This window comes from Bison bison, unplaced genomic scaffold, assembly GCF_000754665.1.
Source record: "Bison bison bison isolate TAMUID 2011002044 unplaced genomic scaffold, Bison_UMD1.0 scf7180017864475, whole genome shotgun sequence".
In the NCBI taxonomy this organism is placed as follows: Eukaryota; Metazoa; Chordata; class Mammalia; order Artiodactyla; family Bovidae; genus Bison; species Bison bison.
In genome coordinates, this window is record NW_011495036.1 from 3,639 (window position 1) to 17,707 (window position 14,069).

The 14,069-nt window shown below is 51.6% G+C and overlaps 1 protein-coding gene across 1 annotated transcript in view; it reads right to left on the minus strand.

Moving 5' to 3' along the window:
• The window catches only part of MROH2A (maestro heat-like repeat family member 2A), a gene marked incomplete at its 3' end in the record, with an annotated part of 29,955 nt that overhangs the window by 3,535 nt on the left and 12,351 nt on the right, over positions 1-14,069 (minus strand). The window contains exons 10-19 of the mRNA XM_010862062.1: positions 13,918-13,996; positions 13,666-13,779; positions 9,159-9,235; positions 8,056-8,175; positions 7,674-7,784; positions 4,889-5,033; positions 3,398-3,438; positions 2,712-2,853; positions 2,223-2,275; positions 1,756-1,863 (exon numbers count right to left, since the gene is read on the minus strand). Coding sequence (XP_010860364.1) covers positions 1,756-1,863; positions 2,223-2,275; positions 2,712-2,853; positions 3,398-3,438; positions 4,889-5,033; positions 7,674-7,784; positions 8,056-8,175; positions 9,159-9,235; positions 13,666-13,779; positions 13,918-13,996 — 990 coding nt within the window. The remainder of the gene's footprint in view (positions 1-1,755; positions 1,864-2,222; positions 2,276-2,711; positions 2,854-3,397; positions 3,439-4,888; positions 5,034-7,673; positions 7,785-8,055; positions 8,176-9,158; positions 9,236-13,665; positions 13,780-13,917; positions 13,997-14,069) is intronic.

The window sequence follows — 14,069 nt, forward strand, 5'->3', positions numbered from 1 at the left end:
TGAAACTGCAGTACTTTGGCCACCTCATGCGAAGAGTTGACTCATTGGAAAAGACTCTGATGCTGGGAGGGATTGGGGGCAGGAGGAGAAGGGGACGACACAGGATGAGATGGCTGGATGGCATCACGGACTCGATGGATGTAAGTCTGAGTGAACTCTGGGAGTTGGTGATGGACAGGGAGGCCTGGCGTGCTCGATTCATGGGGTCGAAAAGAGTTGGACACGACTGAGCGACTGAACTGAACTGAACTGAATGGAAATGATCTTGAAAAATTTTTCATGTGATTACTTGCCATTTGTATATCTTTCCTTCACCCATTTTTAAATTGGCTTATTTGTCATTGTATTATTGAGTTATAAGAGTTATTTATATATTCTAGACACAAGTCCCTTCTCAGGGTCTAGATTTACAAATATTTTCTCTCAATCGGTGGGTTGATTTTTCACTTTCTTGACGGTACCATTTTCAGCACAAAACTTTTTAGCTTTGATGATGTCCAATTTATCTATTTTTTCTTTCATCACTTGTGTTTTTGGGTGTTATTTCTCAGAAGACTTTGCTCAAGCCAAGATCATGAAGATTTATGTTTCATTCTAAGAATTTTATGTTTTACCTTTTATATTTACATATATGGTCCATTTTGAGTTAATTTTTGTGTATGGTATGAGGAAGGGGCCCAACTTCATTCTTTTATGAATGCAGCTTTTCTTTTATGAAGTAGCTATGCAGTCTTCCCAGCATCATTTGTTGCAAGGACTACTCCTTCCCCACTGAATTGTCTTGGCACTCTTGTTGAAAATCAATTGATAGTGAATGTGAAGTCTATTTCCAGACCGTCGATTCGATTCTATCAAACTGTTACCTGTTCTGATGCCAGGATCGCCCTGTCTTGTTTACTGTAATTCTGCAAGAAGTCTTGAAATTGCAAAATCCGAGTCTTCCAACTTTGTTCGTTTTTAAATCATAACGGTGTTGGCTATTCTATGCCCCTTATATTTCCACAGGAATTTTAGGATCACCTTGTCAGTCTCTGGGGGTGGGGGCAGGAAGCCAGCTGGGATTATAGTGGGGGTCGTGTTGAATCTATAGATAAATTGGCAAGTGTCACCATCTTAAATATATTGTCCTCCAATCTGTGAACATGAAATGCTTTCCACTGGTGAAGACCTTCTCTGATTGTCAGCAATGTTTATAGTTTTGTAAAGACCCCTTAACAATGAAATACACACATGCGGTGGTCATGAGCCAACAGCTGGATGAGACAGGGAGGAGAAACTGGTGTGTGGGGAGGGGTGGGGTGGGTGTGCAGCAGGTCTGAGAGAAGGTGTTCCGCTCTTCCCCCCCGTCTGCCAAAGGTGGAGGCCCACCACCAGGCCCCAGCTCTGTCCCCCTGCAGCCTTGTCCTCCCCTTTGGCATCCTGTGGTTCGGCGTCACCTTCATCCTTTGCACTATTTACCAAAACACGTTCAGACATCTCATTCCTTGCCTTGGACTCTGCAGGGGCGACGCTGCAGGTGGGGGGCGAGGTGAGAGGAATGGGGAAGCGGGTGACTGGAGGGGAAATGCCCCCCAGCTCCAACAAAGCAGATTCTTGAGGGAAAAACAAGACAGAGCAAAGCACTACAGGCCTCGGGCCCAGAGCAGCCAGCCGTCTCCCCTCCCCGGGCGCTGTGGACAGCCGCAGGCGTACTGGTCTCATGTGCTGTCCCGGAGTCCCCTCCCTGTCTGAACAGCCCTGCCTCTGGGAACCAACCTTCTCCAGGGAGGGGCTGTCGAAGCTCTCGATCTGGTTGTTCAGCTCTTTGCTCAGACGCAGGCTCCAGTTGGAACCCCGAGTCTTCTTGAGCGAGTTTCTCAGAAACTGGGGGTGGGGGAAGAAGGCACAGGTGCGCAGTGCTCCAGAGGGCGGTGTGACCTTGAGCAGTGACTTTCCCTCCCTAGCGCCTTCCCTGGTCTCTAGATGGCTTCGCCCTTTCAGCCCTGACCCAGCGCTAGTGCTGTGTGGGCTTGGGGGCTGCCGGGAGGGGGTCCCCTGGGCCGCCTCTGGGGCTCTTGGTTTCCAGGGTGGGGTCTCCTGCTGTAGCTGCTTGTGCTCTCCAAGTCTTCTGGCAGGAGGGGAACGTGTTCCCTAGGGGCTCCTAAACTCCCCACACGCCAAACCCACCGAGAGCTGCCCCCACCGCCCCCCACCCCGGCCTCAGGCGGTGGGATTGCCTCTACCTGAATCAGCTTGTCCTCCCACGTCTTCTGGTTCCATGTAAACTCGGTGTGTTCTGCAGAGAGAAGGCCACCCGTGCTCCTCTCTCCTGCTGCTCCTCCATGCCGCCTCCTAAATGCAGCAGCTGGGGTCCTCCGTGAACACACCGCACTTCCCTCCCCACCCTCCCAAGGACCTGGAGCCTGGGCGCCTTGGCTCAGGCCACGTGACTTGTACATGGCATGTACACTGCTTGGGGGTGGCTCACACACCCCGCTCCTTTGCTCAGACCAGGTGGTTAGTACATTGCATGTACACTATGGGTGTGTGTGAAGACATCACACGCGCATCTGAGCTTCTTTGCTCAGGCCACAGGACTAGCACCCAGTGGGTACCCTGAAGGCAGGGGAGTGACCCACACAAGCACCGCAGGCTCCTTTGCTCAGGCCACATGACTATACCCGGTATGTACACTTAGCGGGTAGCTTGCACAGGCACCCCGGACATCTCACCTTCCAGGTACTTGACCAGCAGCGGGATCTCCAGCTCCCACATGTCGGCCATGGAGGGGGCAATGCTCTGGCTCAGGGTCTTCAGAAGGTTGAGCATGGCGATCCCACGGCCCTCCCCCTTGTAGGGGGATGACATCAGTACCTGGGGAACACCGAGACTCCAGTGGGGCCTCTCCTGGGCTGGGCAGCCCCAGGCCTCGTGCACCCCAACCTGGGGTCTCGCTGTCAGAGCCTTTAAAGGGAGAGTTGGACAGGATGGGGCCTTTCAAGCAGAGCTCCGAGGATTCCAGGATCAGAGCATCCCTGCAGAGGATGCTGAAGGGAGGAAAGGAGACGCGAGAACGCAGGCTCCCTCCCCACCCAGGGTTCCATGGACCTCGGAGCAGGGTCAACACAAGGAGGAAGATGCATGGGTGCAGGGCAGAGCTGACCCCCAGGGAAGGGCAGGCTGCTGACAGTGTCCTGCGGATGCTTGGGGCCATTCAAAGGGCCAGCAGAGAAATCTGGGCGCCTGCTGCCCTTGCCGCACCTCCCCAGAGGGACGACGGGAGCCTGGAAAGCTCTGTCCTGCCAAGCACCCAGCTCCAAGCTCCCCCTGGAGGCCCTGGGGATTAGGAGCTCATGGGAGGGGCACCGCAGGACACAGCGGGGGCCAGGCCAGTGCACGGCCCCCGTGAGCCACTCACCAGGAGACGGGCCAGCAGCTTCTGTGGTGCGGGCAGGTCCACTGGGGAGAGAAAGATACAGGATACTGAGGCTGCCCCTCTCCTGTGCCCCGGGGGAGCTTCTCCCTGCACGCCCCAACAGCATCCCAACGCCCCCCAGAATGCAGGAGGGGTCAAGACAGGGGCTTTCCCACAAAGAACATCATTACAACTGGCCATCCTGGGAAGGAGGAGCCTGGTGCTACAGGCTGGGGCTGGGAAGATGCTCTTTTTTTTTTTTTCAATTTATTTATTTATTTCAATTGGAGGCTAATTACTTTACAATATTGTGGTGGTTTTTGCCATACATTGACATGAATCAGCCATGGGTATATGTGTGTTCCCCATCCTGACCCTCCCTCCCACCTCCCTCCCCATCCCATCCCTCAGGGTCATCCCAATGCACTGTCCCTGAGCACCCTGTCTCATGCATGGAACCTGGACTGGCGATCTGTTTTACGTATGGTAATATACATGTTTCAATGCTATTCTCTCAAATCATCCCACCCTCACCTTCTCCCACAGAGTCCAAAAGTCTGTTCTTTACATCTGTGTCTCTTTTGCTGTCTCACATATAGGGTCTTCGTTACCATCTTTCTAAATTCCTTATATATGCATTAATATACTGTGCTCTTTTCAGGACGTGCCCACTTGGGAGTGCACACCAGGCCAGTGTGAGAGTGTTTCTCTCCTACTGTGAGTCTCTGCCTTGTTGAGCAAACAGTAACTAGACACCCGCCCACTCCCCTCCCCTCCCTCTGCAGGCTTTGGGAGGCTGTGAGCCCAGGAGTAGCAGGAACTCATAGCATTTGGACCAGCAGGCGAGAGAGGGGCAGGCCTGCTAAGAAGCTGCAGGGAGGGGCAGCACCCAGGAGGGAGCCAGCCCCAGACTCAGGGTTGGGGCAGGAGGTAGACCAGGGGATGGTCTAGCCGGATGCCCAGAGCTGGCTCTGCCCTTCACCATCACTGGGTCCTGTGAGGCTCGCAGTCCCCTCCTGTCACCAGCCACATCCATCCTCAAAGCCCCAGGACCATGACAGCAGCCCCCTTGGACGGCAGGGTCCCCCGTAAGTAGGTCGGTGTTGTCCCTTTCTTGAGGGTCTGGTGCTAACAAGTGCATCATCAGGGGCGAGTGGGAGGGCCTGGTGGGGGTGGTTCCAGAGGATTCGGATGGGATATACAGTCCTTCCAGCGGGCTCCTGGGGGCCAGAGAGCTCACACCTGGGGGAAGCCTGAGCCAGGACCCCTGCCCTGAGGTCTGGGCGAGGGTTGTGGGGAGGTGGGGACGAGAGGAATGGGCTGCCAGAGGAAGAGTGTACGATTTTAACCTCCTCAGATTTCAGCAAGGGCAGCCTCTTTGGGAAGGCCTGGCTCTCTGGGCTCCAGGGTGTTTCCTGGAGAAGGGGGAACAGTCCGAGTCACGAGGCGGCCCACCTGCCCAGTCCCTCCAGCTGGCACAGGGGGGCTGCCCACCGTGCCTGCTCTTGCTTGCGTTGGCCTCCTCGTCCTTGGCGTGCAGCTGGCGTTCGGCCAGGTTGGTGAGGCTGACGCAGATGGGGGTCAAGGCCTCCGTGTAGTCCGTCTCCATGATGTAGCACAGGAGCCTCACCCAAAATTCCTGGGGGTGGGCAGGAAGGGGGTGCTGGGATCAGCCTGCGACACTGTGCCCTCTGGCCTCCTCCACCCCGCATCCAGCACATCCTCTCTGACCAGCCCTCCCTCTAACCCCCGATCCCCTAGAGAGGCACACTGGGCGTACAACCTTGCCGCGCTTGCCAATTGTGATGATCAGTTTCTATGTGTCAACTTGGCGAGTGAACGCACACAGTTATTCAATCAGACACTAATCTAGGTGTGGCAATGAAGGTATTTTGATGCAATCTGATGAAAGTCCATAATCTATATAGGAGGTTACTCTGGATAATATGAGTGGACTTCATCAAATCAGTTGAGGGTAAAAAACAGGTTTCCCTGAGGAAGAAGAGAGCTTGCCTCAAGGTTGCAGCCTCAGCTACTGCATGAGTCTTCAGCCTGCCGGCCTACCCCCTAAATTTCAGACTTGCCAGCCTTCACAGCTGTACGATATATATGTTGTTGTTCAGTCGCTCAGTCACGTCTGACTCTTTGAGACCCCATGGACTGCAGTACGGCAGGCCTCCCTGTCCTTCACCATCTCCTGGAGTTTGCTCAAACTCATGTCCATACAGTCGGTGATGCCATCCAACCATCTCATCCTCTGTTGTCTCCTTCTCCTCCTGCCTTCAATCTTTCCCAGCACCAGGGTCTTTTCCAGTGAGTCGGCTCTTCCCATCAGGTGGCCAAAGTACTGGAGCTTCAACTTCACCATCATTCCTTCCAATGAATATTCAGAGTTGATTTCCTTTTGCATTGACTGTTTTGACCTTCTTGCTGTCCAAGGGACTCTCCAGAGTCTTCTCCAACACCACAATTCTAAAGCATCAGTTCTTTGGCACTCCCTCTTTTTTATGGTCCAACTGTCTCATTTGTACATGACTCCTGGAAAAACCATAGCTTTGACTATACAGATCTTTGTCTGCAAAGTAATGTCTCAGCTTTTTAATATGCTGTCTAGGTCTGTCATAGCTTTTCTTCCAAGGAGCAAGAATCTTTTAATCTCATGGCTGCAGTCACCATCTGTAGTGATTTTGGAGCCCAAGAAAATAAAATCTGTCACTGTGTCCATTGTTTCCCCATCTACTTGCTGTGAAGTGATGGGACCGGATGCCATGATCTTCATTTTCTAAATGTTCAGTTTTAAGGCAGCCTTTTCACTTTCTTCTTGCAGCTTCATCAAGAGGCTCTTTAGTTCCTCTTTGCTTTCTGCCATACGGGTGGTGTCATCTGCATATCTGAATTTATTGATATTTTTGAGATACACACACACTCACATATCTCCTACTAGTTCTATTTCTCTACAGATTCTTAGAGCCGTGACTCTAGCCTTCCAGCTTCACTCTGCCATCTCCCATCTCACCAGATGACCACTGAACACCCCCAGTGACCCTGATTCCCTTTAGCCCCACTCCTACCCCTAGGAGTTTGGGGTGAGCTCCTGTGCTACTAACAAGTGAAGTTGCTTGATGTGTTCTAGTGATCAGGACTAGAATCCCTGGCTACTGGGCTCCCCCAGGGATGCAGCATAATGAACAGGAAAGAGCATTTTTATCCTGGCTCCACTCTTTACCAGCTTAGACTCCTTGAGCAAATTAATGAGTCCCTCTGAGCCTCAGTTTCCTCATTTATAAAAGCTAGGTAATTGTAACAACAGACCTTACCTTACAGGGTGGTTGGGATAATTAAATAAGACTCTAGATGTTACACATCTAGTACAGTACCTGCCACGTGTGATCAATGAATTGTAACCATTATTATTACTATAACTATTATTTCTGTAATTAAGAGAAGCTGCCACTGGATGGGGAGCATCTGGCCCATGGCCTCAATTAATAGACAATGATTCCCTCCATATGCAGTGATGATAAACTTTTCCTATCTTATTTCTATGTCACATTGTAATGCAATTAAAAATTGACACATATTTTCCCCCTAAAGCCTGTGAACAACTTGGGGGTCATGCTGAGCCTTCCTGTGTATGCCCTGATGACTTACACATAGTTGGAACTCATGAATGTTTGTGAAATATAATCCTTAGAATCATTTATTTGCACACTCACACATATACACACTTCGATGCATATGCATTTGCTTCCCAAGTGGCCCTCGTGGTGAAGAATCTGCCTGCCAATGCAGAAGACATAGGTTTGATCTTTGGGTCAGAAAGATCTTCTGGAGTAGGAAATGGCACCCCACTCCAGTATTCTTGCCTGGGAAATTCTATGGGCAGAGGAGCCCGGTGGGCTACAATCCATGGGGCCACAATCAATCAGACATAACTGAGCGACTGAATACACGCACACATGTGCACACACATGCACACACCTGGAGTGAGGGGCTGGAAGGTGACGGATGCATTTCCAGCAATAAGTCAAGTGACATGTGTTAGGCCTGCTATGTGCCAAGCACTGCCCTGGTGAAGGTAATAAGGGCCCAAGGAACTGAATCTTGAAAAATAAGCTCAGGTAATTGGAAGATCTGGGGCTCCCCATCCTCCCAAGTAGTGGGAATGGGAGAAGAGACAGTGCAGAATTCTGGGCCTGTGCTATCGTCCCCTCACAGCCTAGCACCGCACAGACCTGAGCCATCAGCCCCAGTGTGCCAGCCCAGTGTGCCAACTCACATTGGTCATCCCACTGACAGAAGACGTTATGATCCTCACTGTGTCCATGGTGACCTTGTGGACCATCTTCTCCTCCAGGTCCCTCTGGTAAAAGTTGTCCCTGCGGTTGGTCTGGAAGACAGAACCAAGGAGTGCCTGCTTGTGGGCTGGCAGGGGCTTGCCATGGTCTCAGCTGTGGTTTCCTCTCCCGCAAGAGGCTTGACTCCCAGACACTGAGTCTCCCAGATGCCCAGAGCTGTGCACATGTTTCACTATTTTCTAGACCCCTGGCAGCTTGCTGTGTGTGTCTGTGCGCATGTACACGCATGCAGGTTCCTCGAGCAGTGCTCTTTCCTCAGTGCAGTGGAAACCATTTCCAAAGCCCAGCTGCTCCGTCACTCACCAGTTTGTAGGTGGACAAGGTCAGCTGCACAGACACGTACTTCAGGCCCCAACCTTTGATCCTGTCCTGGAAGCCGGACAGGGCCAGCTGCCCAATGATACGGAGAATGGCCATCCTCACCTGAGAGGACAGAGCACAGACGTGCTTGGCGCTAGAGGTTCCGCCTCCTGCACCCAACCCCGTGACATGAGACAGCTAGGATCTGAGGCTGCGGTGGTCTGGAAGGGGTTTCCGGGGCTACCTGGCTGCTGCCCACTCTGTCCACCACCTCATCCAGGTGACTCCGCCTGCCTCATCCAGGGGACCCCGCTCAGCAGCAACCCTACCCAGGAGCCTCATCTAAGCCCCTGAGACATGAGCACAGTGCTTTCTCTGTAGATTTGCTCCATCCTCAGGAAGCCCTAGTGAGAACCACCTGATTCTTCTCCTGGGCTCCCCAGGGCTCATACATGGGGATGACACAGAACAAGCCTATTCCCTCTACTCCTGCCATCCTCTAGGTATTGAAGATGGCTCTGCCTCAGGCTCTAGACCGAGTGCCCCTGTTCCCTCCCTGGTTTGTGCAAACCCTCACTGTCCTGAACTGCACCCCCAGGACATGAGGGGTCAGCCGCAGGGGCCATGTCCAGAAGCCAAGCTATTCTCCAGGGGGCCGAGGCTGCAGTGGCCAAGATGGTGGGTTTTTTTTTTAACCTTTATTTGCAGAGTTGCTTTTCTCAAATGTGGTAATGACCTTACAAAACACCTAGCTAGCCAAGCAGCTTGGGCTGACGCTGGGTGTGTTTGGCCTCTCCTCTGCCCAGGGTGGTGTCGGAGCCCCTTTACAGGAAAACTCCAGGTTCTTGATGACAGGGAGGGTCTTGGAGGAAGGGCCACAGCTTCGAGGAGACTTTCTTCTCTAGCCCCACTCAGGACTGGCTGGGAAGGTAGGTTTTCGATCAAAGGGCCTTCCTTGAGAAGGCAGCCCCACTTCCACACACAGAGCTGGAGGGGAGGGGTGGGCAAGCAGGCTGCAGCTGATGAAGAAGGCGCCCTGACTTCCCTCCACTTGCCCCGCAGAGGCCCAGCACACACCCCCTTTCTGGGTCTCTCCACCCTGTTACCTTGGACCGGGTGTCGGAGAGTGTGTTCTTGACCACCCGGACGGCCAGGTAGATGGTTCTGATGTTCATTTTGGGCTCTGAAAGAGAGAAACCCAACTGGAGGTCCACTGGCCTCAGGGCTGGGCTCTGAGGAGATACCCAGAAGTGGTGAGGCCTCACCTGCCACCTTCCATGGGAGACAGGGGTCCGGGGACTCATCCATGCCATGCCTCCTGAGAGCCTCTGACCCCCTACAAGCTCAGGGCCACTACCCTCAGAAGCCACCCGGTGCTCTCAGTGCCCGCCCTGCAGCCCAGGGGCCGTCGTCTTCATGCCTCACTCCCTTGGCCTTTGCATCGCGTGGGTTTCTTTGGAAACTAGTGGACTCTCCTTGAGGGCAGTGTCTCCTCCTAAGAGCTCGATGGTTCCCTTAGTGGGACACACAGGGCCAGACACACAGCGGACACACGGAGACCATGGCGCCTAGCTGCGGAGGCCGGGGCTCTGGGGCCAGGCTGCTACGCTCAGTCTCTGGCCCCACCGCATCCCAGCTGTGTGACCTCGGGGACTTACTCAGCCCCTCTGAGCCTCAGCTTCCTTCCCTGTAAAAGGTAGACCCTGAGAGCATGTCCCTCACCAAATCTCTGTGAGCAGTGACACAAGTTAAAACACACAGGGCCTGGTGTGCAAGAGTGCTCTGTGTGTGCTGGAGGGAAGGCTGATGGGGAAGATCAGGGAGGTGAGAAAGAGCCTGGAGAAGGCTCTTGAGAGGTTGGCCTGGACAGAACCACAGTCAGGCACTCAGGGTGTTGTTACACTCAAGTCTAGGTGTTACTAGACATCACTGCAGGAGGAGGAATAAGAGGAAAGGAGGTCGGGGTGGAAGATGGCGGGAATTCAGGCACCAAGGGACGATGTTACACTTAAGAGTTTTTCATCTCTAAAATGGAAACCTTTTTTTCTGATGATAAAAAAAGTCTGTGTTCACTGAGAAATTAAAATAAAAGACAACCAGTCTTCACAGTTTAGGTGTATCCTTCTAAACTCATTTATGTGTAAATGAGCACCTAGATTTCTTTCACATGACCGAGGTCATGGAGGTGGAGGTGATGGAATTCCAGTTGAGCTATTTCAAATCCTGGAAGATGATGCCTTGAAAGCGCTGCACTCAATATGCCAGCAAATTTGGAAAACTCAGCAGTGGCCACAGGACTGGAAAAGGTCAGTTTTCATTCCAATCCCAAAGAAAGGCAATGCCAAAGAATGTTCTGACTACCACACAATTACACTCATCTCACACGCTAGTAAAGTAATGCTCAAAATTCTCCAAGCCAGGCTTCAGCAATACGTGAACAGTGAACTTTCAGATATTCAAGCTGGTTTTAGAAAAGGCAGAGGAACCAGAGATCAAATTGCCAACATCCGACGGGTCATCGAAAAAGCAAAAGAGTTCCAGAAAAATATCTATTTCTGCTTTATTGACTATGCCAAAGCCTTTGACTGTGTGGATCACAATAAACTGTGGAAAATTCTTCAAGAGATGGGAATACCAGACCATCTGACCTGCCTCTTGAGAAACCTGTATGCAGGTCAGGAAGCAATAGTTATAATTTGACATGGAACAACAGACTGGTTCCAAATAGGAAAAGGAGTAAGTTAATGCTATATATTGTCACCCTGCTTATTTAACTTATATGCAGAGTACATCATGAGAAACGCTGGGCTGGAAGAAGCACAAGCTGGAATCAAGATTGTCGGGAGAAATATCAATAACCTCAGATATGCAGATGACACCACCCTTATGGCAGAAAGTGAAGAAGAACTGAAGAGCCTCTTGATGAAAGTGAAAGAGGAGAGTGAAAAAGTTGGCTTAAAGCTCAACATTCAGAAAACAAGATCATGGCATCCAGTCCCAACACTTTATGGGAAATAAATGGGGAAACACTGGAAACAGTAGTTGACTTTATTTTGGGGGGCTCCAAAATCACTGCAGATGGTGATTGCAGCCATGAAATTAAAAGATGCTTACTCCTTGGAAGGGAAGTTATGACCAACCTAGACAGCATATTCAAAAGCAGAGACATTACTTTGTCAACAAAGGTCTGTCTAGTCAAGGCTACGGTTTTTCCAGTGGTCATGTATGGATGTGAGAGTTGGACTGTGAAGAAAGCTGAGCGCAAAAGAATTGATGCTTTTGAACTGTGGTGATGGAGAAGACTCTCGAGAGTCCCTTGGACTGCAAGGAGATCCAACCAGTCCATTCTAAAGGAGATCAGTCCTGGGTGTTCATTGGAAGGACTGATGTTGAAGCTGAAACTCCAATACTTTGGCCACCTGATTCGAAGAGCAGACTCACCTGAAAAGACTCTGATGCTGGGAGGGATTGGGGGCAGAAGAAGGGGATGACAGAGGATGAGATGGTTGGATGGCATCACCGACTCAACGGAATGAGTTTGGGTAACTTCCAGGAGTTGGTAATGGACAGGGAGGCCTGGCATGCTGCAGTTCATGGGGTCACAAAGAGTTGGACATGACTGAGCGACTGAACGGAACTGAACTGAACCGAGGTCATGCTATATATAACTGTCCTACACTGTACTGCTATACTTAATATACAAAGAGTGGCTTTTCCATGAAAAAGATGGTATAATATTCCATATGTGGCTATGCATGCCTGTATGTGAAGTTGCATCAGTCATTTCGAACTCTCTGCGACCCAGTGGACTGTAGCCCTCGAGGCTTATCTGTCCATGGGGATTCTCCAGGCAAGAATAGTGGAGTGGGTTGCCATGCCCTCCTCCAGGAACCTTCCCAGCCCAGGGACTGAACTTGCATCTCTTCCGTCTCCTGCATTGGCAGGCAGGTTCTTTACCACTAGTGCTACCTGGGAAGCCCACATAAGGCTATACTATCACTAAGTCCACAAATTTCTTGTAGAAGAACCTGTAGATTGTTTTTAATGTTTTGCTTCTATGCACAGTGTTATAAGGAACATCTTTATCCAATTGCCTTTGGGCAATTAATTTCTTCAGGCAGCTGATAAAATGTTAGATTTTGAGCCCGTGTTTTGGGCCCTATCCAAGTGAGCATCCAGAATGGTTTATCAGTTTACACCCCTGACAAGGAAGTATTGGTGGCTTGTTTCTTGTATTCTAGACCAGGGACTAGCGAAGTCTAGCCCTAAGTTTAATTCCAGCCCAAAGTCTGTGTTTGTAGACACAGCTTTATTGGAACACAGCCATGCTCTGAAGTTATAACTGCTTCTGCTCTACAATGGCCAATTTGCATAATTGTCACAGACTGTGTGGTCTGCAAAGCTGAAAATATTTTTGCTATCTGCCCTTCTGCAGAAAAATGGGTAGGCCAACTCTAGTCATTATCATCTCTGCCCATCAGATAGGTAAAAACGAGTCTCACTGTGGCACACCAGTATTGGGACCTGGAGAATTCCAAGGACTGTGCAGTTCGTGGGGTCACAAAGACTCAGACACGACTGAGCAACTTTCACTTTCACTGTTGCTTAAATTTTCATTTCTGTAAGAGATGGGTTTACTGTCAGGAGAAGGTCTTTCACATACAGTTGCTCAGTTTGTGTACTGCACAAGGATATGCAGCTGAAAGGCTGAACTGAAGCCAACCATGCACTTCTCAGGGCTTTCAAGGTGGTGCTAGTGGAAAAAAACTCGCCTGCCAATGCAGGAGACATTAGAGATGTGGATTTGATCCCTGGGTCAGGAAGATTCCCTGGAGGAGGAAATGGCAACCCACTCCAGTATTCTTGCCTGGAGAATCCCATGGACAGAGGAGCCTGGCGGGCTACAGTCCGTCGCCTGGCAAACAATGGGACAGGACTGAAGCAACTGAGCACAGCACGTGTGGTTCTCAAATCATGCAAAAACAAATGCTGCCAGCAGAGGGCACCTTATTCAAATTCAAGCGGATGCTCTGAGCCGGTGCTCTTGGGAACCGTGATTCCCTGTGGATAGCAAGGCCAGGTTTAGGGTTTGGGCTTAGGGATTCGGAAGCAGGGTTTCAGACTAAGTTTTGACTCTGGGTCAATGGTGCTTTAGGGCTACATCTATACTGTGTATCTAGGCTTTATCTGCAGCCTTTCATTTAGCTTTGGGAGTTATACTAGGATTGGGGCAAACAGTTTGAAATTCAGGCTCAGGTAGAAGCTGGGGTTCAGGGTTGAAGGAGAGGGACGAGGGTGTGGAGGGTGGGACACAGGCCGGTGTAGGTTCAAGGATAGGAAACATGAAGCTACGGAGAGCCCTGACTCCGTGGCCCACCCAGCAGGGTCTGTAAGAGAGGAAATGATCCAGGGACTTCCCTGGAAGTCCAGTGCTGAAGACTCTGTGCTTCCAACGCAGGGGTTACGGGTTCGATCCCCGGGCAGGGCACTAAGATCCCACATGCCGCCGCAGGGTGCGGCCAAAAGTTTAAGAAAAAAAAAAAAAAAGGCCAGATATGAGTGACACCTGCCACCCTAGCTCCTGCCCCGTCTTCCTGCGGCGTGAGTGCTCACCATCTGCGCTCACCACTGCCCTGATCAGGGCCAGGGTCCCCACGCGGACGGCCTCCTTGCTCATCTCCATCTGGCTGAGGAAGAACTTCATCAGCTCCTTGGGGTAGGAGCGGGCTGCAGGGGGTTGGGGGGAAGGACGTCTTTAGTCGTGCCCCGAGTCAAGAGCAGCAGCGCTACAAGGCAGCCCCGGGACCCGGCGCTCAGAGCGGGCCGGCACTCCCGAGGGCTCCCGGGGGCCCGGGGACGCCTCACCAAGGGCTATGAAGCAGTGCACGATCTCCGTCAGGTTCTGGCTGCTGTACTGCTGCTGGGCGGGGGCCCTGGAGCACACCTAGGGCGGGGAGGGCAGGGGATGGAGAGGTAAGCCCCGCAGAGGGGCACACGAGCAGGAGCCCCACCTGTGC